Source organism: Elgaria multicarinata, chromosome 10 (genome assembly GCF_023053635.1).
Source record: "Elgaria multicarinata webbii isolate HBS135686 ecotype San Diego chromosome 10, rElgMul1.1.pri, whole genome shotgun sequence".
In the NCBI taxonomy this organism is placed as follows: domain Eukaryota; kingdom Metazoa; phylum Chordata; class Lepidosauria; order Squamata; family Anguidae; genus Elgaria; species Elgaria multicarinata.
Window position 1 is genome coordinate 58,619,991 of NC_086180.1, and position 27,441 is coordinate 58,647,431.

Sequence of the window (27,441 nt, forward strand, 5' to 3'; positions counted from 1 at the left end):
GCATCGAGGTGCTTTACAATAACATATAAAACAATTCCATTCAAACCCTCAACTCACATTAAGACAATTCCATTCAAACCCTTACCCTCAAACCATTAAAAGCCCTCAACCCCAATTTAAACCACCCTCTCCCCAAACTCTTGTGAAAATAAAAACGCCTTACAAAGGCGTTTGAAGCAATTGAGAGTGGGAGCCTGTCTAATCTCCAGCAGCACATTATTCCATAACCGGGGGCCAGCCACTGAAAAAGCCCTGGGCCCTGCACATTCCAATTTGTAGCAGGCAACCATCAGGGCACCCTGCTCCTGAGAGCGAGTCTGCCAATAGTGAGACACAGGAGAAAGGCGAGTGCTCAGGTATCCAGGACCCAAGCAATGCAGGGCTTTATACATGGTCAACAAGACCTTGTAGCGCACCCTAGCAGCCACCGGCAGCCAATGGAGCTCTTGAAGCACCAAAGTGATAGAAGACCCCTTTGGGAGCCCTTTGACCAACCTGGCTGCTGCATTTTGTACAGCTTGTAGGCGTTGCATTTGCTTCAAGGGAAGCCCTGTATACAACAGGTTGCAATAGTCCAGTCTGGAAAGAACCAGGGCCTGGACTGCAGTGGTAAGATCAGCCTCTGACAGAAAGGGGCAAACTTGGCAGAGCACATGGAGTTGATAAAAGCAACTCCGAACCACGCCCCCCACCTGTGATGACATAGTTAGGGACTGGTCAAGAATAACACCCAGGTCCCGTGCCTCAGTCACAATCCTTGGTCGGATTCCTGAAATGGGCAGACCTACGAGCTCCTGCCTCAAATCTGACAGCCGCTGACCTCGGCCAATCACCATCAGCTCAGTCTTCTCCGGGTTAAGCTTTAGTTTACTCCTAGACATCCAGTTACAGATCTCAGCCAGGCATCAAGACAGAGTAGCAACTGCCTCGCCAAGGTCAGACCCCACCGAGATGTAAAGCTGGGTATCATCAGCATACATATGGTACCTCAGCCCGTGGGCTCTAATTAACTCTGCCAGTGGCCTCACATATACATTGAACACCTCTATCATGTCTCCCCTTAGCCCCTTTTTTTCCAAGCTAATCAACCCCAGTTGATGTAACCTTCCCTCATAGGGGAGATGCTTCAGCCCCTTAATCATTTTAGTTGCCCGTTTCTGCACTTTTTCTGTTTCTGCACTGTTTTGGCAACTAAGGGTACAATCCTATCCAGGTAGTCAGCAACCTCCAAACTTGTTAAGCTGCCATGTATCCAATGCAGGGCTGGAAGAGAATGGTGGCTCCATGCTCCAGCTGTCCTACCTGCTAGACAGGCGATTTTGCCCGTTGAGCAGCGGCGCCTTGGAGGGAGTGGGAAGGAGGCTGGAGCAACCACATAAGGCACCTGCCACAGCCTCATCTCCTCCCTGCCCAGGAACACCCCCTTTCCCATCTCCGTACTCCATTTTGGGAGTGTGGACAGGTAGCCAGCATGGTTCGCTACCGGCCAGCTACGAGGGGGATGGGAGCACAGTTTCCTGTCTCTGAGCTTGGAGCCAAGAAACCAAACTATCCTATGCCCCCCAGATGCTGTCTGGTGGGCACAGGATTGCTCTCTAAGAAAACCCTGGCTTCTGTGCAAAGTTATGTTTTGTTTTCTAAAGATTGCATCAAAAGATGCATACCAATATTTGGATGCTAAAAGTACAAACAAAATTTAAAAATACTGAAAAAACCATTTTAAGTTGTTTTATTGGTTGTAGATACACATAAATCTAAGCAATAAACATAGTTATTTCTACAGCCTACAATGATCATTGTTCCCCATACCACAGGAGAAGAGAACACTTCTCCAGGAAGTTTCCCTGCACCTTCTTCTAAACCAGTCTTAGCGTTCAAGATCCATATCCGGCCATCTGTAGATACCACCACCAGAAGTGTTTTATCTCCCAAATCATGCCCATGGAAAACATATGGAGTTGCATATACAGCTGATGTGGTTTGAAATTTCCACAACAAATTACCTTCCATAGTACAGCAGTAAGTAAAGTAGTCGTGGGAACCAAAGAATATCCCTCTGGCAAAATCTGAAATGCAGGGTGATGAAAAAATGGGTCCATTGCTGGAAAACTCCCAAACCTACATGACAATATTTAGAAATTAAATTTGAATTAGTATAGTGAAAGAGCTATTTTACATTTTACAAAATATTCAACTTAAGGCCTAATTCATTTGATCCATGCCATTCATTAGATTTGCCACAGACACAGTGAAAGTTCACTCAATGATTGCGTATGAAACATGCAAGATCTAGCTGACACAGCTCAAATACTACTTATACACTTTCATGCCACTTTGGACACATCTGCATGGACACAGTTCACATGTTCAACTGCAAATCATCAACTGATGAGACCGCAACTGAAGTGGCTTAAAAATACATGCATATGTGAATTAGGATTTGAAATCAATGACACAGAAGGCTTAAAGTCAGAAGAAAACCCAGAGCCATTCCAAGTAACAGTAGGTGCAGAGGCACTTCTGATCATGGATTTGGTAAGAGCTGTATATTCTATCAACTTACACGATTAAGGGCATGTTCAGATGTAAAAAAAAGTCCTAGTACTCTAAGCCACATACTGAGATTTCTAGGACTTTTTTCTATCTAAACATAGGATTGCACCTTAACTTGGTTCATTTCAAAGTTGAAATGGCAGAACTGAATTGCAACCTTTATTGCTGCCGTTGAGGCTCATGGTGCATCATTTAGACACTTTAATTGACCAAGGGTGAACCTTGCCTTAGCTTAACCCTAAGGTACGGTACACAAATCTACCTACAGTGATATACGAATGCTCCAAGATAGCCAGCAAAGCTGCATGGCTGAAATGCCCTGGAATTCCTTGTTTCTGTAGACCATTATCTTGAGAGTGATAACTTCGTGGTGATATCTCTAAACCATTATTGTGTAAACAAGTTTTTACAAATGTGATAGTGGTATGACAATAGAATATTGCTTTGTAAGAGTCTGTGTTCACCCTGCCAGAATACAGCAAACACGTATTCTAACTTAAAAGAGGAATGTGTTAGAAGAAGAAATTTACCTTTCCCAGTTAAGTTGGGAGTATCAGTATTTTTGCTTGTTTCATTCGTTGGTGAGCCATAAGTCTAGATGCGCTCTACATGAAGCTGCCTTTAAAGGTGGTTCAGAAGCTGGTTCATGCAAAATGTGGCAGCCAGATTGATAACAGGGACAAGAAGGTTCAAACAGATAACACCGATTCTAGCCCACTTGCATTGGCTGCCTGTATGTTTCTGCGACTGATTCAAGGTGCTGGTTTTGACCTATAAAGCCTTACATGGCTCAGGACTGCAATACCTCATGAGCGCCTCTCCCGGCATGAGGAGGACCTTAGATGTTGAGCATAGCGTACGGGTAGGTTCATGTCAGGAGAGGCGTTCCGTCAGGTATTGTGGTCCCAACCCATATTCTATGCTAATCATCTGAGGCCTCCTCCAAGCGCCTCTTCTTAGGCAGGCTTGGAAGGTGTCAGTGAGGCAGAGGGCTTTCTCAGAGGTGGCCACCCAATTATAGAACACAGTAATAGTAACTACAGCATTGTGCTGTGAATGATTTTCTTAGGATGGCTACAGTAAAAGTTATTAAGTAGCTCTCCAGACCAAATGACATTTACATAATGGGCATCAACAGGAATAATACAGTACATCTATGAATAAGATGTACTGTATCCTATCTATGAATAAGATGTACTCCTTCCTATCTCTCCTTTCTCATCTCACACTATTGCCCCGCTCGTGCTCTTCGCTCCTCTGATGCCATGTTTCTCGCCTGCCCAAGGGTCTCTACTTCCCTTGCTCGCTGCCCCTTACGCCTGGAACGCTCTTCCAGAACATTTGAGAACTACAAGTTCAATTGCAGCTTTTAAAGCTCAGCTAAAAACCTTTCTTTTTCCTAAAGCTTTTAAAACTTGATTTTGCTCTGACTTTATACTGTTAGTTTTACCCTACCCAGTGCCTGTTTACCCTACCCTGTGCCTGTTTTCATTCTCTTCCCCTCCTTATTGTTTTATTATGATTTTATTAGAATGTAAGCCTATGCGGCAGGGTCTTGCTATTTACTGTTTTACTCTGTACAGCACCATGTACATTGATGGTGCTATATAAATAAATAAATAAATAAATAAATAAATAAATAAATAAATAATAATAATAATAATAATAAAATGAGCAGATTCCTCCACAGAATCACTGCTGGTATCAATATCAGGCCGCAAAAGTAATTTAGTACTAGAGTATACAAGACATAAATGTTGTTGAATCAATTACAAACACTCTTGCTGAAGAAGAATCAAAATGGCTTCAAAAGTAAGTCCTGTCTTATTTATTTCATCTAACTTATTTATATACTGCTCCTCATTTGAAACCAATCCTGAAGTGATTTATAAAAGAATAAAAACAACAAAACATATAACCCCCATAATATTATGAGGCTGGGATAAAGCTAGTTATCCCAGCTTTATCCCATGGCTGTGGGGGGAGCCAAAGCAAACAGGTATATTTTCAATAAATGCTTAAAATATGCCAGAATTGAGGCCTGATGTATTTTAAATGGGAGATCATTTTACATAGTGCATGCCAATGCAGAGAAAGCCTGTCTCCATGTTGTCTTATCAACCTTTTAGACGTCTTCAAGAGTGAGTGAGCATGTAGATAAGGGTGATTCAGAGAATATTGTATAATTGAACTTTTGGCAAAATCCCTCAAAGACTCCTGAGTAAATTAATCAGTCATGGGATAAAAGGATGGGTCCTCTTATGGATCCATAACTGGCTAAAGAACAAGAAGCAGAGTAGGAAGAAATGGATAGTTTTCACAATGCAGGGATGTTATTTTTCAGCTTGCTCATAAATGGACTGGACTTAGAGAGAGTAGTGAGGTGGCCAAGTTTGGGAATAACCTCAAATTATTCTGGCTGGTAAAAATAAAAATGGATTGTGAAAAACTCCAAAAGGAAATATCCAAATGCATGAATGGGCAACAAAGTGCCAGCTGTGACTCAATGTTAATAAGTGTAAAATCCTAACCCCATATATGCTGATGGGGCCTGAGGTGATAGTGACTGACTGAGAAAGACCTTTGGGGGCATTGTGGATCACTCAATTAGGGCATCAACCCAATGTACATCAAGTGTGCAAAAGGCAAATTCTACGCTACAAGTTGTTAGGAAAGAGAGCAAAAATAAAACTGTCAATATTGCAATGCTTTACACCACTCTTGCAAAACACCACTCTTTGACTACTATGATCAATTCTGGTTGTTGCTTCTCAAAAAGAATACTGTGGAGCTAGAAAAAGTTCAGAACGTTACAAAGTTCGAGGCTTTTTAGTTAAGAGAAAAAGAGGCAAATAAGGGTGAACAAGGTAGTTTTATAAAATTATTCATTGTGTGGACAAAGGAGAAAGAAGGTTTTTTTCCCTCTCTCACAACACAAATTCAAGGATCATCCAATGAAGCTGAACGGTGGGTGATTCAAGACAGACAAAAAGAAGTACTACCTTCCGGGATAATAGGGGGAGTTAACCCATTGATAGATGCCTTCTCACCCCAAATTGAGAATATGGGATGTACTATCCCAAGATGTATCAACTTAGATGGCTTTAAAATAGAGAAATTCGTGGAGGATAAGACTATTAATGGTTACTAGACATGACAGCTATATACTACTTCCAGGAGCAGAGACAGCATCCTTCTGAAAGCCAATTTTGGGCTTTCTGTAAGCACCTGGTTGGCCACTGTGGGAAACAGAAAGCCGGACTATATAGGTCATTGCTCTGATCCAGCAGGACACTTATTATGTTCCTATGCCTTATCTTTCCTTTTGAAAAACAGGCAGATATATGTACACAAGCTCCATATGGCTGATATAAGAATGAATACTAAAGTACTGAAGTAATGCTCAATTCAATCTAAGTGTTGAAAAACAAATATCAGTAGCAAGACAGGTTGTTACCTTTTCTCCGAAGTGGCTAAAGCAATATAAATTTCCATCTACACATCCAACACACACATAGTCCTTGTTGCAATGTGGTGATGAGAAGAGCGGCTTTCCACAATTTTGTTTCCAGATTGTATTTCCCATAACCTGTGAATGCATGGATGACACATGTAGTTTTAGGATGTTCCGGGACCTAAACTAATGGTGAAACAAAGCACCCAAGCAAAACCCTGGGAATCTCTGTTACTGGGGAAATGGAACTTTTCCCTTTAGAAAGTAAAACGTTCCTGCAGTGAAGCTACTTTAATAATTTTGCTTCCAGACATATTTCCAAGGAATATGGACAGATCCAATAGATTTAAGTCCTATGCAGGAAACTAAAATTGGTGTGTGTGTAAGGATGATTGCTGCAGCCTTCTATGGGCTGAATGAACCAAAGATCCTGTCATCAAGGGGGTGGGTGTGATAGTTTGGTCTCCATTGGGTATGCCAGGTAGATGATGCTCCTGTGCATCCACTGGGAACCAACTTTGCTATGTGGGGGGCTTCTATTCAAAGCTGTTCTGCTTGCCTTGCACCTTTTCCTATTGGGGAGAGGAGACAGGGCAGATGAAGCTGTGAGGTCCACTCGTCAGGTGCTTGCAGGAGTTCTAAATGGGGGATCTCTCCAGTGCTCGGAGAAGATTCTAACACATTTCCCACAATTTTGCTCAACTCTGCTACATTTTATGGTACCGTGGAAGCATACGCCTTTCAAAAAAGCCGCTTTTACAACTGTCTTATCAAACGTACTGTTGACCCTTCTGTATGTAATTAATGTTACTGTACTTGCTACCAGTAGAAGTCATTACTGACTCTTAGAGGGACACCAGCTTTTGCTGACATTTTCTTGGCAGGCCTTATAGCGGGGTGGTTTGCCGTTGCCTTCCCTGGCCGTTATTACCTTTCCCCCAGATAACTGGGTACTCATTTTACCAACCTCAGGAGGATGGAAGGCTGAGTCGACCCGAGCCGGCTGCCTGAGAACCAGCTTCCACTGGGATCGAACTCAGGCCATGGGGAGAGTTTCAACTGCAGAAACTGCTGCTTTACCGCTCTGTGCCACACAAGACTCCAGTAGGAGAGGGGAGTATAATTTTTCACTAATACCATCAGGCAAAATCAAAACATGTTGTTATACTCTAGGCGAAGGTCATGTATGTTATCTATATAAGGGTTCTCTCTATTTTTCTACTTTACATCTTGATCCCAATGCACCTGTGTTAAGGCCCACTCACATCTTAAGAAGTTGAAAAGATTATAAGCTGCTGGAACAAACCCTTATTAGGTTTTTGATTCCTGAATGTATTTTATTTGCGGTATTTCTTAGCATGAAATGCTTACAGCAAAACAAATGAGTGTAGATACCTCAGGACTGTTTCTCTCACTTCACTGTCCACACAATTCTATATCCAAATTAGTTCTGCAGCCCCCCTATTCCTTTATAAAACATTCCTATTTTCTTTAGAGGGCTAGGGATCAGGACATGTTTCTATACCACACACAGCACGGAAGTTACATACGGGATTTGCAGCTAGCAGCAGCCCTCCAAGTGTTGCAATGTACAGGTGATGTGGTGAAAGGCTGAGGTGAGGAGAGGAAAATACAGCCCCAGCTTCACTGTGCAACTTCCAGGCACACTCTTTCTTCTGTCAGTTTGATCACAGACAAATAAAAGTTTATGCCATTGATTAAATAATTAAATGGTTAAAGTTCAAAACATACATTTAAAAATGTGGTATTCTCCTGTGGATAAATGTTTGTGTTCAATATGGGATATTCAGCACAACCAAAGTCTATAATTATTATACATTATATTCAGTAAAAAGGTATGGGGCTCAGTTCTACCTCATAAACTAACACATTCAGTAGGAGATACACAAAAATATGTACTGTTCAGAGAAAAACCAGTAGTGTGATGTAACTATAACATGCCCATTCAGTTTTTGCTTGTTATTAGCAATGGTGGCAATCGTAGTGTGGTAAGAACCTTAGACTACAATCCTTTCCACACTTACCTGGGAGTATATCCCACTGGACTCAATGGGGCTCTTTTGAGTAGGTACACAAAGGATTGTGCTGTTAAATAGTTAAAGTTTCTGGGTTGTAAACACCTTATAATCTGACCACATTTTAAAGCAGGTCTAATTAACTTGTACCTTAAGATACTCATGACAGGTAGTGGTTTATGGCTGTCAATTGGTTATGGAACTTGAACTTGATTTTATTATCAAGGCTGCAATTCTAACCCCCATTACTTGAAAGCAGGTTCCACTGAAATCAATGGAGCTTTAACCTACACTAAACAAATACTAGATTGAGGAGGCATTTTCATTCATTCTTATATGCTACTTACATAAATATCTAAAGCATATACATGCTGATCATGAGATCCAATGAAAATTAACCCCGTAGAAGGATCCACAGCTGCAGAACTTTTCACAGCATCATCAGTGGTAAATGTCCAGTGTATTTCACCATTGCTGCTTCTGAATACATATACCAATCCATTATAGGATCCTGCATAAAATCACAGCACAAATATTTTGATAAGCACTGCAATTGTGTCATTGTTATCGAAATCTATTTAATCATTCGAGTCTCCAAATATTTCTCATGCCTCCCAACACCCGGAGTCAGTTCATAAAATCAGAAGTGTTAATTATAAACCTGTCTCCATTGATGTGTACTGCATTCCCATGTTAAAAAATACCAATGACACTTCCCATGTTCATTTTCTACCATATAGTTTTACATGCCCCCCCTCAAAAGAAGAAGAAAGAAAGTATCTAAATCAGTTACTTAACTATGGATGGGATCTTACAAAAGCACAAAATTTCAGTACAATTTGCTTAGAATTCCAAAAAAGAAAAGAAAAAAAGGAAAAGCAGTATTTAAACACATACCAACAATGATGAAAATTCCACACTTAGATACACAAGCAGAAGACTCAATACGATCTGGAAGGTTTCTCTCCCACTTGACATCTCCTGAACATAGGTCAATTGCTTGAATCATGTGAGAATGAGCCCCAATATATACAAAGGCATTTAATTTGTCAGTAATTGATATTAGAACTAGTGGAGATGCATCTACACATTTGCCCAGGTCTGATTTCCATCTTACGTGCAACGTCAATTTTTCAGCAGTTTCTCCAGGATTTTCTTGTACAGCTGTTTTTTTAATACGATCAACTTCCATTATACTTTCATTGCTGAAAATTGTTTGATCACACTTAATCTTCAAAATTTCACTCTCTCCTATATTATTCTGTTTCTTTAGGAGCTCACCGATAGACAACAAACGGTTTCCTCGGTTTATTGCAATAAATCTAACTGCATCAGCTTGAGTTTTCAGGGATCTTTGCTCCACACACTTTTTACTTGGCTCCTCTCTGCTGTTTTCACAGACTTTTCTTTTTACAGCACTGTTACAGCTTAATTTTAGGTCAGCATCTGGGAAAGCTGTTTTTAGGACATGGTTGTAGACTTCTCCAATAGAGCTACTGAGAATAATTTCCAAGAGGCCAGGGATAGTTCTCTCTACCATGTGTTCAATTTCATCAAGTAACTGTAATGATTTTAAGGAATCTCCGCCACTGTGCAGGAATGATGAATCTTTTAAAATGTTGCTGGAATCATCTGGAAGATTCAGGAGAGACTGGGGGAGTAAGGAAGAGAAGGCGGGAAGTATATAAAATGTGCGCACAACTGCATACCCAACAATGAAGTAGGTTAGTAATTTACAAGGCAACAAGAGGTCAGAACTCTCAAAGAAACGGGAATAGTCTAGAGACAGTCAGTTTAGAACTAAGGGTGGGATCCAATTACTTATTATTTGAATTACTGTATTTATATCTGGCCTTTCCACCAACAAAATGGCAATCAATGTAGCTAACTATAATAATTGAGTTTTTTCACTGACAGCAGAAACGTAGCCACCACCAAAATCTGATCCATAGGGTTGGGGGAAACTCCAGAGCAGAGTAGGTGGTGCACAGGGGGCTACAGAGACAGAAGAGAGGGAGAAAACCCTGTCATGCAAGCAAACGTCTGCCCATGTGATGCTAGGTTTCATCCCATGTCCTGGCTCACTGAAGTTAGGTGAAAATCTCATTTTTAAAAAATTTAAAACGAGAAAACTACCCCTTCTGAGATCAGAGCGCCCCCCTGTCCTATTGCCCCTCAGACAATGCTTAGGGCCTATACGATTGCTCCCTGAGTTGCTGATGCTTATGAGAATTCAATTGCTATGACACAGAATGATGCAGCTTAAAACATTACCTTCCATAAACACTGCAATCTCTCCCATAATTCTTCTTTCTTGCTCAGCTTACTGTCTCTCCTTCTAGAGTTCAGATGACTGTGGTAAATCTGATTCAGCTGTGACACATCAATTTTGCCTTTGTAGGAAAGAATAAGTAAAGCGTGTTTTCATTATATGAAAGCGAAGCTCTTCTATATATTGGCTAGGGTTCAAAGCTTCAATGGGGTCAAATAAACGTGTGCATCTATTTTATCATAACAAGCCAGGCCCAGAGAATCTATATGCACCACTGTATTAAAACACCATAAAATGCAATTAGAGAACATGATGATATAAAAGAATGATTTGAGACTGAATAATCATGTACACAGTAATGGTTGAACACTGAGGGCCAGGTTAGAGGGCAAAGCAACAGCACATAAATCAGGCATTACAATCCAGACTAGCCTCATGTGCAGAGCAAGTATGCTTTAGATATGGTTTCTCCCTCAGCCTTCCCACATTCCGCATGACAAACCACTTCTGAGGGTGTTTCAAACAGGTTGCAATATGGTATAGGAGTCTGATGTTCCAAGAAAAATTCCCATTGCGTGCTTGCAAGCCCAATAAAAAAGTAGCTGTCTGAACTATGGCTTTGTTTTTGTTGAGATTCATTAAATAAATCAGCACATTTTGCTTCGAAACATCAGTTAAACATAACAGATCTATACACTGCTTGCAAAGTTACACTGCAATTATAGAACAGCCTCGCTAAGGTGATTTGCAGGTGACAGAGCTGTATAATTTTCGCTAGCATGTTAATTCCTTTTTCATTTTTGTAGGCTTTTAAAACTTGGTATGCTTGGATGTTTGTACTGGATCTATGCTATATATGGTTTTAAATAATATACCCCAATTTGAACAACTTTTTTTAATGGTAAAAGTGGTTAAAATGTTTATAAATTAATAAAGGCAGTTATTCAAACATAGTTTCTTTTACCATGTGGTGTTAATGGTAAAGTGTCAATCAGCAAAAGCTCATCTGGGATTGCATAGCTAGGAATACATTCCCGGAGATTCTTTAGAAGGTCTCTTCTTTTTAAAATGCCTTTGGGCACAACAAACAGAATTAATTTTTCCTCCTGATACCATATCACAGCACAGGTCTCCACTTGACAGTAGCCTTCTGCAATCTGCAAAATAAAATAATTGCTCTTACTTATTTAGACCACGATTACAGAAAACCACAAGCAACATAAAGAAGGTACCTCCCACATTTGTATTTTGCTGAACCCTTCCTTCATTTTACAATGCAAATAAAATGTAGTGGTCATAAAAATATTGTACTGCAGAAAAAACAAAATATATAACCCTAGAGTCTTACCAGGTGTTATTGAATTGTTGGACCTAGACCATGAGAAATATGGATCCAGATTTAGGCTCTAAAACTGGGTTGGCGGAAACTGACTTCCCCATCACTTTCTCCCACAGCAGCCCCTTAAACCCCATGAAAATGGTACACAGAGGGTTGGGGAAACCCAACTGAATAGCGTGAGTTTTGGTTTAGGGAGAAGAGGGGATCCCTAAAAACTGGGCAGAAGCATTTTCTGTGAGCAGAACCCTTCTGTTCACCAAAGGCAGATCCTGGATGCAACCCAAGCACTTTTACTGAACAAACCTCTACTGGTGTAGGCAGGCAGAATGGAGGTACCTTCAAGAAACCAAGCAGCATCCATTTTCCAGATACTTCATTGCTCAAAGTGATTCACAGGCAACTTAAGAAACCTCTGACAGATTTATTACATTACCTGTTGTACATATTCAATACTGAGACGCTTGCCATGACGCTTAATTTGATTGTCCTTCCGTCCCAAGAAAAAAATCTCACAATCCTTAACTCTGACGAAGTCCCCAGTTGCTCTCATTGTGCCCACAGGCAGCGTTACTTCATCATCGAGGAAACAGACACGTTCTTTACCTCCTATGCAAAACAAGATGAAGCAATGACCATGTTCAGACAACACGCTAAGCCACAGTGGTTAAGCATTTTGAACTAAATGTCATGGCTTACTGTGCCATGTGAACCATGACTTAGCGTGTCGTGTGAGCCATTGCTAACCATGATTGCTAAACAACCATGGTTTAAACACACTCACTAACCATTTGCTGCAAAAGAGTTAGTGGCCTAACCATAGCATAGCATGTTGTCTGAACAGGCCCATTATTTCAGTCTCCCTCCCCATTAACCCACATAATGCAGACTGAAGAGGTGCCCAAGCAGGCATTAAGAGTCAGAAAGACGGGCACAAGCAGACAACAGAAAGCAACAGATAAGCCACCTAAGCTGACAGAAGGCAAATACAACTCCCGTAACTCCCAGCCAGCATGGATAATGGTTTAGCATAACGTGACAAGCCTCTTTTTAGGCTCACATGTTCCCCTTCCTCTGGTCCCTTCCTCCTCCACATATGGCCGAAGAGGAAGAGTTTGTAAGCTTCTGCTTTCAATTAACTGCAGCTTTGTGCATCATCCAGACCAGAGGTCATGGTTTAATACTAACAAGGGTTAATTTCAACAAGCCTACTTCATAACCCATGGTTTCTGCCTTGTTTTGATGCAGGGTGAGCAGCATGTGAGAGCACTGGCTATTGGGTGACACAGGAATTGAATGAATAAATAAGACAAGAAGTGAGAAGCAGGGCATGATAGCAACATCTTGCCTACTCTCCTGCTCCTGCATACTGTCATTAAACCTGAAGTTTCCATTTAGCTGTCATGATGACTAACAACCATTGACAGACCTATCCATCATGAAAGTGTCTCATCCTCTTTTCAAGCCATTTAAGACAATGGCCATCACAGCTTCAGGTAGAGAATTCCATACTTTGAAATATTAAATAGAAAATCACCTATAAACACTTGACCTTCTCCTTCTAGAACGGCAAAACCATTAACATCTTTGACTTCAACTGCAGTTCCAGAAAGTGGGGTTCCTAGTTGTACAAGTGAATCAAATCTAAAATCAAGGAGAAAAAAAGAGAGAGAAGTGAGGCAGAGGTGGGGGATAGAGACACAAAGCATTTTTTAAAACATGATTCAGACAACCAGAAAAGAAACAAATCATCACAAGTTCCTACAGATGCTTCCTCTCACATGAATTATTACTTATATTAAAAAATACAACACAAGCACCGTTCAAAACATGGCTGCTTCTTTCAAGGCCCTTTCATTTCTTATTCAAAGGTCAAAGGTTAAGGGCCTGGCTGTGAAATACTTCCTCATCCCAAACACCCATGCTAACACACTAAGGTTGTTCCATCTACAGAGGATTCGTACTACTAAGTCTTTTATCATTTATTCATCAATTCAAGTGCACATGTAGGAAGCAAAGCAGAATGACATTTCCTACCGATGATCAGTACTAAAAACCTCCTCAGGAACCTTGTAGCATGTGGCCCAGCAGGAGACTTCTGTAATACCGTACATATTAAATATGTGCGTTTTGTTGTCTGTTCCTTTCCAGCTTCTCAACACGTTTAGTCCAGGGAAGGCTTCTCCACCCAGAGCTAAAATTCGCAGTGAAGTGTTTGCAGACAACACGGTTGATTTAATATGCTGAACTCCAAATCTTCTCAGAAGTGTTGGTGTAGCCTGCATGTTGCAGGAAATAAGATTCGAGATATCCATCAAATACAAAAGCTATTTCTATGTTAGTTGCACTACCACATACAGCGGAGACAGGCAACTAGCAGCCTGTGGATAGAATCCATTCTGCAGCCCTAAGCAGGGTCCCTTTGCTACCACCACTTTAAATTAAGAGGTGTTTGTGACAGTACTGTAACCTTCTATCCCCTTCATGCTAGCTGGGCTTGGAAACTATTAACGTTGTCTGGAAAGGAGAAATTAGTGGAATCAACCATGTTGTTATTCAGCAACCACACAAGCATCCTCTTATTATTTCTTGATCTCCTGACCAATCTGGTTGATTGCCCAAGAACATACAACCTAGGTTCTCAAATTTAGAGTTGGGGCATCCAAATAGGGTCTCAAGATAACTGCAGGAGAGTTGTGAGTGATGGGACTTTGGAAGTAATCCACTGCTGTTGAAAGACAAGCTCTGGCTAAGGGGCCTCTGTCTCCCAGAAACAACACTGAGTAAAAACTCTACAAGTACCTCCTGCTACACATTTCCTGGCTATGGGATCAATGCCCAAATTTAGAAAATTTGGGAACACTGGCGTACAAGTTACAAGCACCCTAAGTATACTTACAGCTCAATTCCAAAATATTTGCTTGGAAGCAAGTCACATTGTGTTCCGCGCAGCTTTCTTTCTGGTAAGTATGCTTAGGAGCCAAGCTCTACTTGGACGCATGCACCTTTTAAATCAGCAAGACTTAATTCCAAGTAAATGTGTGTATGATAATGATGCCATGGAAAAATATAGATAACTGCAAGCTATGGTAGAGGAAAAGGAAACGTAGGTAGATTCATGTCTGTTTCTCTCAGAAACATGCTGAACTTATTACCACTAAAAGTAATGCTTGGTCAAAATATTGTCGATCATACTGCATTCATAATTGCTACTGAAAGTTATACACTCTAATGGTTTAAGCAACACAACTTTAGAAAGAGAAGTGATTGCACCTGCTTGATCAACATTATATTCCAGTGTTGTGCAGAAGCAGCATTCAGAAAAAACATTAGCAGGACACTCAGATGATCACTTCTCATATCTTACCTGTAATACAGATACTCTGTGGTGTTGAAAGAGAGCCTTGGACAATTCCTGTGGCATCATTTTAATCAGGTTAGGTACTATAAGCAGAGAAGCCCCACTTCCCAGTGCAATGAACAGCTCAACAACGGATGGATCAAATGTCAAGGGAGAGGCCATAAACACCATATCATCAGGGGCAATTTTAAACACATCTCTAAAGAAAAAGAAACACAAACTACTTCAACCATTACATACATTTTGGAAACTAAAGCTCTAGCACTTTCACAGGGAATCACTATATTTCCTGCATACTTGTGAAATGCATGCATCAAGCTGGCTAAAGATTCCCTCTCCCCGCTAGTACAATAGATGATATCTTGGAAGATGTAAATGTGTCCCCTGCCCCCTCAACAGGTTCCATTACAAACTTTAAAGCATTCTGTGAATTCATGTAGTTTTCTTCCTCCTTTTTTCCTTTAGATCTTCTTGTTCTTAAGCTCTAACAATATACCTGTCTTTGTTTAAAAATTATCAAGCTTTAATCATTATTTTCTATAGCCTATGCTTACATCATCTCTTTCTTGAGTCTTATTTTTAAATCTCAACAAAGAACTGGAAGGTTCTGAATGAATCTTAACCTATTTATCAGAAAAGCCTAACACACAGTAAAATGTTATAAAATGGAACATAAACCCAGTACAGAATGGGGTTCATTTCCACAATACATTCCACTATAACTCTGTTTTATCTAAGGGCCAAACAAGACATGAAAGTGTTTTAACCCAGATCTCTTGCAAACACATAGGAAGCAGAAGGTCAGAGGTCCAAGCAAAAATGGAGGAGTTAAATGGGCAAGTGAGTGAGGGACATTGACCCTCTTCCCTGCCTCCCCATTTTCCACCCATTGGCTTACCTCCTTGCAACTCTTCTCCCCAAGCCCTCAGCTGGGCTCACTTCTTGTATTAGGAACATATGAAGCTGCCTTATATTGAGTCAGACCACTGGTCTATCTAACCCAGAATAGTTGACACTGACTGGCAGCGGCTCTCCAGGGTTTCGGGCAGGAACCTTTCCAGCCTTCCATAGAGATGCTGGGCATTGAACTTGGGACCTTCTGCATGCGAAACAGGTGCTCTACCACTAATCCATGACCCTTTCCCAGAGAAGTGCCTGAGAAGAGCTGTTGCAGGGACATAAGCAGTGGAGAAGGGAAGAATTCTGTACTTAAAGCAACCCACCCACCCCTTCCAGTACATGCCTCTTACCCCATTATGGTGGCAGATCTGGTTCTGTCACCATCACATCTAGTTTGTCCAGAAGCTACTGATGTAGGGCACAACCCAGCAAAAATTAAATACTTTCAAGTTCCATTAACGAATGGGGGAAATCAATGAAACGTACAGGTACTTAACATCGGCAGGATTGTTTTTAATTTTTGTGAACTGCCCAGAGAGCTTCGGCTATAGGGCGGTATAGAAATATAATAAGGGAAATGAACTGAAATAAAATTGTGTCCAAGATGTTTATAACTGTGCAAAAATAAAGGCAGTTCAGCCAGATAAGGGAGAAAAACAACTAGCATCATATGGAATGAAGTAAACTGAAAAGCACAGACGAATACAAAAAGCACAGAATACCACCAAACACATTTTTTAAAAAAATTAAATGAACTCAGTTGAGAGAACATGATAGTTCTAGGTTATAAACTACATGGATTTATACTAAATATTCATTACGACGAAAATTTGATGGCAACTATAGAAAAAAGTCATTAGGATTCCAGAAAACCTTAACTTTTGAAATGTTGGGATCCTGTTTCCAACTACCACTTTGAAAGATGCTTCAGAAGTACTGCTGAGAAGCAGGATTTACACACACACACACACACACACACACACACACACACACACACACACAGAGAGAGAGCAGATTTTAAACTCCTTTGTCGTTTGCCTGAAACTGGCCTAGTTAAATTCCCACCCATTGTTTTCAGTCATGGGAAGGAAGATTGGGAAAAAGGAGGATTGCCAGGACAAAATATCAACCCCCCACCCCGCCGGCCCACCCTGGCCACAGTGAGCTGGCAGAGCTTTGCTACTTGCCCTGCCCACTTCGGATTACTGTATACATATGCTTAGGATATGCTTATGCTCATATTTTGGTAGTTTTCTACAGTGATTATTTTATAATTTTAACAGATAAATCTTATAGGTCAACTATCAAATACATAATATCATAGACACATGTGTCACAAATATAATACTCTATGTTCTCAAAGTCATAATATAACATGAATTGATGAATATAATTATCAACCTCAATTCACTGAATCTAAAAGATGGAGGAACCCTTGAATCTATCAATATCTAAATTATATAAAAGACTAGTGAGCAGACCCAGCTGCACTGTCAGGATACCCCTTAGTTTGATATAGTAAAGCGTTGAAGCAAACATTGCACCAGCCCCATCTGAATGAAGACACGCCTGCCGGCTACCCCACAGGACACCACCTTGATTTCAGTTGCTTAAGACATAATGGCCTCTAGCTATTGACCTTTATCTAAACAGTCATCCAGGAAAGACTAATGGGAAAACGTACTTACTGAAGATGAAGAATATTTGGCACTATGCATTTATGAGGTACTCTGACAATTTTAGGTACCCCTGTCGTTCCAGATGTATGCAAAACATATGCTATGGAGTGTTTCTGTCGGACATCCAACAGCTCTTCAGATGGTTTTGTCTCATGTTTGTCCAAGGCATATGCCTCCCAACTACTTGTCACTACAGAGCTTTCATTTTGATCATTTACACGGTCTATCAACAGATTTACATCCACATTACTGTTGTTCTTTTGGAAAAGAATCAAACCAACTTTCTGTATTTCAAGGGAATTTTGGCTGAACCACTGTCCGTGTGTTACTGTGAATTTCTGAAAGAGAGAATGAAAGGTTTTATTCCAATAAGTCGTGTGTGTGTATCCTTTTCTCTTTAGTGCAATCCTATAACAGACAAAACAAAATATTAAAAAAGAGAGATCTGGAACAGCTAATCAGACAAGATGATTTAAAGACGTCTAACTTCAAAGAGAGGAGTTTTACCTCAAGGGTACAATCAAAGCACTACTCCACGACAAGTGAACAAATTAGTGTAGGACTAATGCTTGGTCGTTTGCATCCTTTTATTGGGTTTGTGAACTGCCAAAATGTGGCTAAAATACACTGAGTTCAGTGGGATTTACTTCCAGGTATGCTGGTGTACTGCTGAAAACTTGAGTGTTGTTCTTTTCTATCCTGAATCAGCAATTTTCATTTTCTAAACTGCGTATTCCCAACTGGATGGAACCCATACTTGGTGAAATCTGTGAACAGCAGCAACCAAACACTGCAAAATACTATAAAATATATTGCAACAACAAGCAAGAGATTTTGCACATGGGACAGAGATGACAGTATGTGAAAAGTTTACACTATAGAGCAAAGACACTACTATTTAAGAACTAATCAAAGCAATACTCAAAACAATGGCAATTCTATACCCTCTTACTTGGGACTTTTCTATACCTTCTTACTTCCCATTTTAAATACTGACATTAGAATAACTGTAGGAAGCTTTGCACTTACATCAACTTTGTCTTTTTCTACAAGGATATATTTGAAGTTACATTTCTTCATGAAATAAGCAGACAGGCTTGGAGGGGCATCTGGATCAATAGGGGAATACGCAGCTGGCACTTGGAGAATTCTGACAAAACAGGTATTGCTTTAGCAAATTATTCTCAAGAGTCAAACACTGAAAAATCAACATCGTCTAAGCTATTTATTTATTTATTTATTTATTTATTACATTTTTATACCGCCCAATAGCCGAAGCTCTCTGGGCGGTTCACAAAAATTAAAATCATCATAAAACAACCAACAAGTTAAAAATACAAATACAAAATACAATATAAAAAGCACAACCAGGATAAAACCACGCAGCAAAATTGATATAAGGTTAAAATACAGAGTTAAAACAGTATAATTTAAATTTAAGTTAAAATTAAGTGTTAAAATACTGAGTGAATAAAAAGGTCTTCAGCTGGCGACGAAAGGAGTACAGTGTAGGCGCCAGGCGGACCTCTCTGGGGAGCTCATTCCACAACCGGGGTGCCACAGCGGAGAAAGCCCTCCTCCTAGTAGCCACCTGCCTCACTTCCTTTGGCAGGGGCTCACGGAGAAGGGCCCCTGTAGATGATCTTAAGGTCCGGGTAGGTACATATGGGAGGAGGCGTTCCTTCAAATAACCTGGCCCCAAACCGTTTAGGGCTTTAAATGTCAATACCAGCACTTTGAATCGGGCCCGGACCTGGACTGGCAGCCAATGAAGTTGTAAAAGGACTGGCGTAATGTGATCTCGCCAGCCAGTCCCTGTTAGTAAACGGGCTGCCCTGTTTTGTACCAGCTGAAGCTTCCGGACCGTTTTCAAAGGCAGCCCCACGTATAACGCATTGCAGTAATCCAAACGAGAGGTTATCAGAGCATGGATAACTGTAGCTAGGCTATCACTGTCCAGATAAGGGCGCAGTTGGTATATCAGCCTAAGCTGATAAAAGGTGCTCTTTGCCACTGAGTTCACCTGTGCCTCAAGTGACAGTTCTGGATCGAAGAGCACCCCCAAACTACGGACCCGATCCTTTAGGGAGAGTGCAACCCCGTCCAGGACAGGGCAAACATCACCTCGCCGGACAAATGAACCACCCGCTAACAGTACCTCCGTCTTGTCTGGATTGAGTCTCAGTTTGTTAGCCCTCATCCAGTCCATTACCGTGCCCAGGCACTGGTTCAGAACAGTCACTGCCTCACCTGGGTTTGATGAAAAGGAAAGGTAGAGCTGGGTGTCATCCGCATATTGATGACACCTCAGTCCACATCTCCGGATAACCTCCCCCAGCGGCTTCATGTATATGTTAAACAGCATAGGGGATAAAATAGAGCCCTGCGGAACCCCATGGCTTAGGAGCCACGGCACAGAGCAATAATCCCCCAGCACCACCTTCTGGAATCGGCCATCCAAGTAGGAGCGGAACCACTGCAACGCAGTACCTCCAACTCCCAGTTCAGACAACCTATCCAGAAGGATACCATGGTCGATGGTATCGAAGGCCGCTGAGAGGTCCAGGAGAACCAACAGGGTCGCACTCCCCCTGTCTCTCTCCCGACAGAGGTCATCCCACAGGGCGACCAAGGCAGTTTCCGTTCCAAAACCAGGCCTGAAACCCGATTGAAATGGATCTAGATAATCCGTTTCATTCAAGAGTGCCTGGAGTTGTCCTGCAACCACCCGCTCAAGCACCTTGCCCAGGAAAGGGATATTAGCCACCGGCCTGTAGTTGTTAACATCTTCCGGGTCCAGATTAGGCTTCTTCAGGAGTGGTCTAATTACCGCCTCTTTTAAAGAGGCCGGCACCACTCCCTCTCTCAAGGAGGCATTTACAACCTCCTGGACCCAGCCGGCGATCCCCTCCTTATTTGATGTAATGAGCCACGAGGGGCAAGGGTCAAGCACACAGGTGGTCGACCGGACTTGGCCAAGCACCTTGTCCACATCCTCGGGCCTCAATAACTGAAACTCATCCAATAAAACTGAGCAGGACGGCGCTCTGAACGCCTCTACTAGTGGTGCTGCATTAAGTGTGGTGTCCAATTCATGACGAATCTGAGCGACTTTATCTTCAAAGTGCCGTGCAAACTCGTCACAGCGTGCTACCGAGGGTTCAACTATCTCACGCCCTGGCCCAGAGTGTAACAGGCCACGAACCACTCGGAAAAGCTCCGCCGGACGACACTGAGAAGACGCAATGCTGGTGGAAAAGAACTGCCTCTTTGCCACCCTCACCGCCACAGAGTAGGCTCGATAGTGAGCTCTAGCCCGTGTTCGATCAGACCCAGCACGAGTTTTCCTCCACCTGCGTTCTAGCCGTCTCCCCTCTTGCTTCATCGCCCTCAGCTCAGATGTATACCAAGGAGCTGACCGGGCTCTGCTCAGAGGGAGAGGACGCTTGGGCGCGATCGTGTCAACCGCCCGAGTCATCTCTGCATTCCACAGAGCGACCTGGGCTTCGACAGGAGCACCGGCCATATCAGCAGGAAAATCCCCCAGAGCCCTCTGGAATCCATCGGAGTCCATTAGCCTCCGGGGGCGGACCATTTTAATAGGCCCCCCACCCTTGCAGAGGGGAAAGGCCGCCGAGAGTCTAAACCTCAGTAGGAAGTGATCCGACCATGACAAGGGGGTAGATGTTAGTTCCCCCACTTCCAGATCACCATCCTCCTGTCCAGTCGAGAAAACCAGATCAAGTGTGTGTCCCTTTGCATGTGTTGGGCCAATGACATGTTGAGACAGCCCCATGGTTGTCATGGCAGCCATGAAGTCCTGAGCCGCTCCGGATAGAGCAGCCTCGGCATGGAAGTTGAGATCCCCCAGAACCACCATCCTGGGGGTCCTCAACACCAGGTCCGAGACAACCTCCGTCAGCTCAGGCAGGGAGACTGTTGGGCAGCGGGGTGGACGGTACACCAGCAGAATCCCTAATCTGTCTCGAGTACCCAACACACAGTACAAACACTCCAGACCAGCACTCGACTGAACAGGAAGCCTAGAGAGGGAGATTGTATTCCTATAGACCACGGCAACCCCCCCTCCCCGGCCCTCGAGTCTGTGCTGGTGCTGCACCGAGTACCCAGGAGGGCAGAGCTGGGTGAGAGCAACCCCACCCAGTTCACCCACCCAGGTCTCAGTGATGCATACCAGGTCAGCCCCCTCATCCACAATCAAATCATGGATGAGGGAGATTTTATTCTGGACTGACCTGGCGTTCAGCAGCAGCAGCACCAGACCCGAGAGCAAGCTGATATGGCCACCAGGAACTATCCGGTTGGGGTAGGAACCAGAAGAGGGAATAGCTGTAAGGAATCTATCCCCTCTTCTCCTCATCTGGCCTGTTCCTCCCCTAGCACCATACTATATCAGAAGTAGTCTCTGTGTTAAGGTATTTAAAACCAGAAATTCTTAATGTAATGAAATAACTCTCTTTATGATTCAGTCTCATAATGTAGCTGCAGGGTAGAAAATTCCTGCATTCTCTTAGGGTTGAAGGAGATGCAACAAAATGTGTGTAACAAACCCACAACACGCTCCTCACAACCCGAGTGAGTAATGTGAGGCAAAAGAAGGAGGGATAGCTAACTTATGCTTTTTCACTCAAAATCACCCTTCTCCAACTGTTTCCCCCCTGCAGATTCCAAGCACGCTTCTCCGCACACACACATTTGCAATCCTGCAGGGGGAAGTGACTAAGGAGGTGATTTGGAGAACAGAAGCAGCAGGCAGGGAAAAAAAAAGTTAAGCACTCCTCCTCTTTCTATTCACTCACACCGTCTTCTCCTGAAGCAGAGTGTGAGAGTGTGTGTGTGTGTGTGTGTGTGTGTGAGAGAGAGAGAGAGAGAGAGAGAGAGAGAGAGAGAGAGAGAGCACAGTGGGGGCAGAGACAGAAAAAAGAATGTAACTGTCAATGTTTCTAATATTCATTTGTTTGAAATGTCTAGTTTGGCCATTAGGAACTGCGTGCTGCATGTGTTATGGTTTCCTCCCACACAGAGACAACCTGTATGTATAGGATAGCATATGTACACATTTGTATAGGATGTAACATATGAAAGATCCTGAACCATATTGTGTAGCAAGGGAAACTATCGGTCTAACCTACATGGAAATTTTATAGGTCTTTTCTGTCAAGTAAACTGCAGATGGATTTCAGAATATAAATGATAAACATAAGGTTGCCTAAGGTTTCTGTCACTGACAAAAAGGCAGAACAGAAGCTTTGTGTTTGATATTAATAAAACATTAAAAAGGTGCATGCAGATTCATAAATACCAAAGACATCACAATTTATTTTCATCAGTTTGTAAGATTAGCATATGAACTGACTGAATCACTTCCCTAGAAACAAGACATCAATTAGGGATATAAATATAACCTACCACTATTATAACGAATTCTAACATACCTGTTTCTCAAAAATAACATTCTCCCCAAGAATTCTCCCTTGTTTTTTTCAGAAAGCTCAAGAGTCACTTCCAGTCAAGTGAAGTAACCGGATTACTTTGTACAACATTATTTTAGCTGACTATTTTAGCCAGGGATGGTGGCAAGGGTAGACAGGGCCCAAACCCCAATAGGGGCCCACTGACAAGGATCACCTGAAGTTGCTCCTCCCCTTCAGCATTTCAACCTGCTTGATTAACCTGCCTCTTGCTCTGGCCCAGAGAACCACGCTAGTAAGGAGGAGCAGTACATGCCACTGTCTACTTGGCTCACTGTCACTCTACCTGTCAAGCAAGTGTTAGCAATGTTGAGAAAAAGGATGAGAAACAATAGCAGCTGGTAGACTCACTGAAGATTGAGGGTCTTCCCCAAGGCCCCTCAAAAACCTGGAGCCGTCACTGATTTTTGCTTAAGACTCTATGGTGACCATTGTTACCTGTCAATTAGTATGGTTGTCAATGTCAGTGCCAATCACTGGCTGTTTGGGTGGCAAAAGGGCAAGTGGGCTAGATTCAATCTCCTTTCCCCCATCACTGAAGAAGTTATTTGGTCTGTATTTTGCACTTCCAATTCAGTAATGGAAACTGTGTATGTTGCTACAGAAGCTGTTTGTAGTCTGGAACTCTACATGCAGTACCAATTTATGCACAGGGGATGTGGACCAGCAATGTGCATGTAGATGTCTACTTAAACACAAACACACACTTCTTTAGATGTACTGGGGAAAATGTACCGTGCTATGTTTCCATTACTTAAGGCAATTGCCTAATATAATTAAAATGTAATTGTACTACTTCTGTGATTAACTTAAGGATCTGTTGCTTCAGTTTCATTCATGTATAAGTGGTCATGGCCGGCATACAAATCATCAAGGCCTATACAACTAGGTCCAGACACTTAACATTTTTGTGTTCCATTAGCAGCACAACCATAACACTGGCAAATTAATTTTTAAACAGAGAAATTTAAAAATCATGTGGGTTTACTGTCCTAAAGGGAGGCTACTCAAAATTTCTACTCGGCCCAAGGCCTTAGGCACATGTAAACTGTCTCTTTCAATCATATCCCAAGCCATGTTTTAAAATTAACAGCTGTTTTAGGGAAACATAGACTTGAATCCAGTTATGTGTGAAGGCATTCACTTGCGTAACAGGCCCTCCTTTTACTCCCCCCCCCTCCTACAGCCTCTGTGCACCTTCCAAATCTGCTACAGTGTGTCCCTGAATCACTGGAGCAACTCTATGGGGCATATGGAGGATTGCAGGAGAGAGTGGGGAAACCATTCCACCAGCAGTTTCTGTTCTGCTAGCAGATGGTCAGGGTTGGGTACAACTCAGAGGTCCCTGAAATAAAAAGCCAGTACATTAAAAACAAACTGGTATTTGGTTCATCACTGTGTTCATCACTCCATCTAGTGGCTTAAGTAATCAAACAAAACAAGCTTGATTTTGTAGAGATTTGTTTAAGCATAAAAAGTTACCCTGAAACCTTTAAGTAATACACTCATTTAGAACCAATTCTAAAAAAAATTGAGGAAGCAATTCTATGGCTCCTAGACAGCTTCTGAGGGGGCCATAGGATATTTTGTATTGCCCAATCCGAGGATGACCTCTGAGGGAGGAATTGGAACTCCAATCCCCCTCTCATTTGCAGCCAGTGTGGAAAGAACATTACAAGCTGCTCTCAGAGATCGGGAACTTGACCTCAGGGAAGAGGGCATTACAGTGGATAGGGTGGGGACCGGAGAGACCAGAATATGAGTTATCCTGAGGCTCCCCCGGCCTCCTTCCCTCCCTTTCTGAAAAGAAGCCCATCTAGCGAAAAATGCAGGGGAGGTGAAAATTGCCTCCACCTCTCCTACTGCCCTACATAGGATTATCGTAAGTCTCTGAGTTCGGGGCCTTGTGATAATTGAGGGAGCAACCCATAAGACTGCACCCAAAGACAGGTTCTGATGTTATCTTGAGACAAAGTAATGTAACTAGACAAACACTTAAAATGATGTTGACCAGAGCTTAATGAAATGACTGCAACATACTCTATGCTCATAGTAACAACTTTATATAAATGTGAGCTCATAGCCATACCCTATAATCCAAGAAGGCAGGTTTATCCCTGGGTGGCAGTAGAGGCCTATTTCAACGTTTTCAAAGAGATTACAATGTTTCCTCAGGAAAACTGTTAGTTCTGTGGCTAGGTTAATAACTGTCTTGTATGTGTAGATAACTGGAGTCTGATTGTTGCATTCATCAAAGCACACTGCTTTTCTCTCAGCATATAACCTGGCTGCAGTTTGAACAATCTCTTGAAGAGTCATTGCCAATATTTCTACCGCATACCTAAAATAAAGGGAAATAGTAATCAAAACTAATTCATCTATATTTTAAAAAATACATAGTGCATTCAAGATATATTGATTTTTTTAAAAAAAAATGTGAAGGCAGACTACAACAGAAAACAATTCATTTACTGTTCTGATACGATTTCCAAAATTTTGCAGAATCGAATAAATGCTGCAAAATGCTTCAAATATGTACATTTTGTATAAAGTCCTTCCAAGATGGAAAAAAGCCAGCTGTATTGTATATCCTAATTTTTAAAGGAAAGCATAAGAAGTATTAACATTTTCAATTACTTATGTAAGTAATTATGCTCTTAGCATCCAGCATATTTTTAAGGATACCCTGAAGTTTTGCTAGTTTTTTTCTCTTGCTGTTAAGACTGAGTTTCCACGAATCAAAAAGAAAAAAAATTAAATGGGATTTACTTTCACTTAAAACATTCTGCACACTAACCTGGGCTTGCCATTATCTTGATGAGAAACATTACCCCGGTCTGAGCATTTTAGAAGAAAAAAAAGTGAAACAAATGGTAATTAACAACTAAGGAGCAATCCTATGGCCCCTAGATATTGTCTGAGGGGCCATACGATACTTTGGATTCCCAGCTCTGAGGCCAAAGACAGCACTCCAGCTTTGGAAGGGGGTGCTGGAGACCCCTCACAATTGGCTAGCCTCTGAGGTCAGAAAATTAATCTCAGAGAGGGGGAATGGGGATGTTTCGGTTGATGGGAAGAAGACTGGAGAGGCCAGTCCAGAGCCTCTAATGCCCCCCCTCCTGCCCTTCCCCTCTGAAGTGCTTTGCTAGATGGGCAAAAAAGCCCATCTAGTGAAAACCAACCAGAGGATGGAGAAGAGAAGATTGCCTCCTCTGCTCTTCCTGCCCTGTTAGCTTTAGCCTGGCAGGGCATTGGATACCCGGAAGCCTCTCGAGAGGGTGCAACCCTAAACTAGAGACTCTGAAAATGACTATCTATAGCTCAACACTTTCCAGGTTGGACAGCATTCCCCTAAATTTCTGAGGGTAAGCCCGACTGAACAGAAAAGACTTACTTTGGAGTAACCACGTGTAAGATTGCACCATCAGTAATTTGTTTTAGCTGATGGGAACAATAAAATGGAATTGCTGTTAAAAGCTACATCTATATTTAAACTTTCCACCCACTTTTAGACTTTTGTACATATAGTCTTCTCATCTTAATCGGGCTTATCAGCAACTTGGAATCAGAAGGCAGAAGCAGAACTATTACAAAGTTAATATAATTTCTTAACTAGAATGAAACTTTTTTTTTTAAGTGGGTATCCTTTTCCTGGTATAAAAACGAAAATTATCAGTCCACACCTGACTGCTGCCAATACTAAAGTAATGCTCAAAAAGATGGGCCCCATACCGACATTACATTCAATATGTTAAGCCGCTATGCTTTTCGTTTTTTACTCTGGAGTAGGCAAAGGGACTCCAAACAGGATCTTAAAAGCTCCCCCTCCCACACTTGGATCAGGACCTTACATAATTTCTAGAGTAAAAATGAAAAAGGACACAGCTGCTGGACAGATATTTTAGGGCACCATCTTAAGTGCGTTTAGACAGAAACAAGTCCTGGGGAGTTTGTAGGACTTGTTTCGCAAAGGACCCTGCCCTTAAAATAATGGCCTGGTTCAGACAACACGCTAAACCATGCTGCTTAACCACAAAATGGTTAATGATTCCCTTAACCATTTTGTGGTTAAGCAGCATGGTTTAGCGTGTTGTCGGAACCAGGCCAATGTTTGTTTTGGCCCATAGAACCAAAAAGCTCCAGGTGGCTTATAGGGCCCTATGCAGACTGGGGCCTGGCCATAGCCAAGAAGCTTCTGGCCCCAGCTACGCGGTGGGTTTTCGGCGTGAGGTAGGGATTGCCGGGGCTTACTTGCTTACGAGATGGCCCAAGGTGATGGCGGCGGCGGCGGTTTTTTCTCGCTTAAAATAAAAGCGCCGCATCCGACGCGGTCTCTCGATTGAGAGGCATAACTACCA

The 27,441-nt window shown here is 42.1% G+C and overlaps 1 protein-coding gene across 1 annotated transcript; it reads right to left on the reverse strand.

Annotated features, from left to right (window-relative positions):
- Positions 1-1,714: 1,714 nt before the first annotated feature.
- Positions 1,715-27,440, reverse strand: AASDH (aminoadipate-semialdehyde dehydrogenase). The gene is made up of 15 exons (XM_063135358.1): positions 27,335-27,440; positions 25,173-25,424; positions 18,621-18,741; positions 17,601-17,929; positions 15,019-15,211; positions 13,689-13,930; positions 13,189-13,295; positions 12,088-12,260; positions 11,280-11,472; positions 10,318-10,436; positions 8,941-9,694; positions 8,391-8,554; positions 7,558-7,683; positions 6,011-6,142; positions 1,715-2,118 (listed from the first exon to the last, which is right to left on the reverse strand). Exons 1-15 carry the CDS (start codon positions 27,403-27,405, stop codon positions 1,720-1,722), a joined length of 3,375 nt encoding a protein of 1,124 aa, XP_062991428.1. The 5' UTR covers positions 27,406-27,440; the 3' UTR covers positions 1,715-1,719.
- Between the last annotated feature and the right edge of the window lies 1 nt (position 27,441).

Bases quoted from the DNA above. Each gene is read 5' to 3' on its own strand.
- AASDH (XM_063135358.1), bottom strand. From the start codon at position 27,405: ATGCGGCGCTTTTATTTTAAGCGAGAAAAAACCGCCGCCGCCGCCATC. The intron at 13,296-13,688 runs GTAGGAAATGTC...CCTTGATTTTAG, and splicing joins GTTTTTAGTACTGATCATCG to ATTTGATTCACTTGTACAAC. The intron at 2,119-6,010 runs GTAACAACCTGT...ATTGTCATGTAG, and splicing joins TTAGCCACTTCGGAGAAAAG to GTTTGGGAGTTTTCCAGCAA.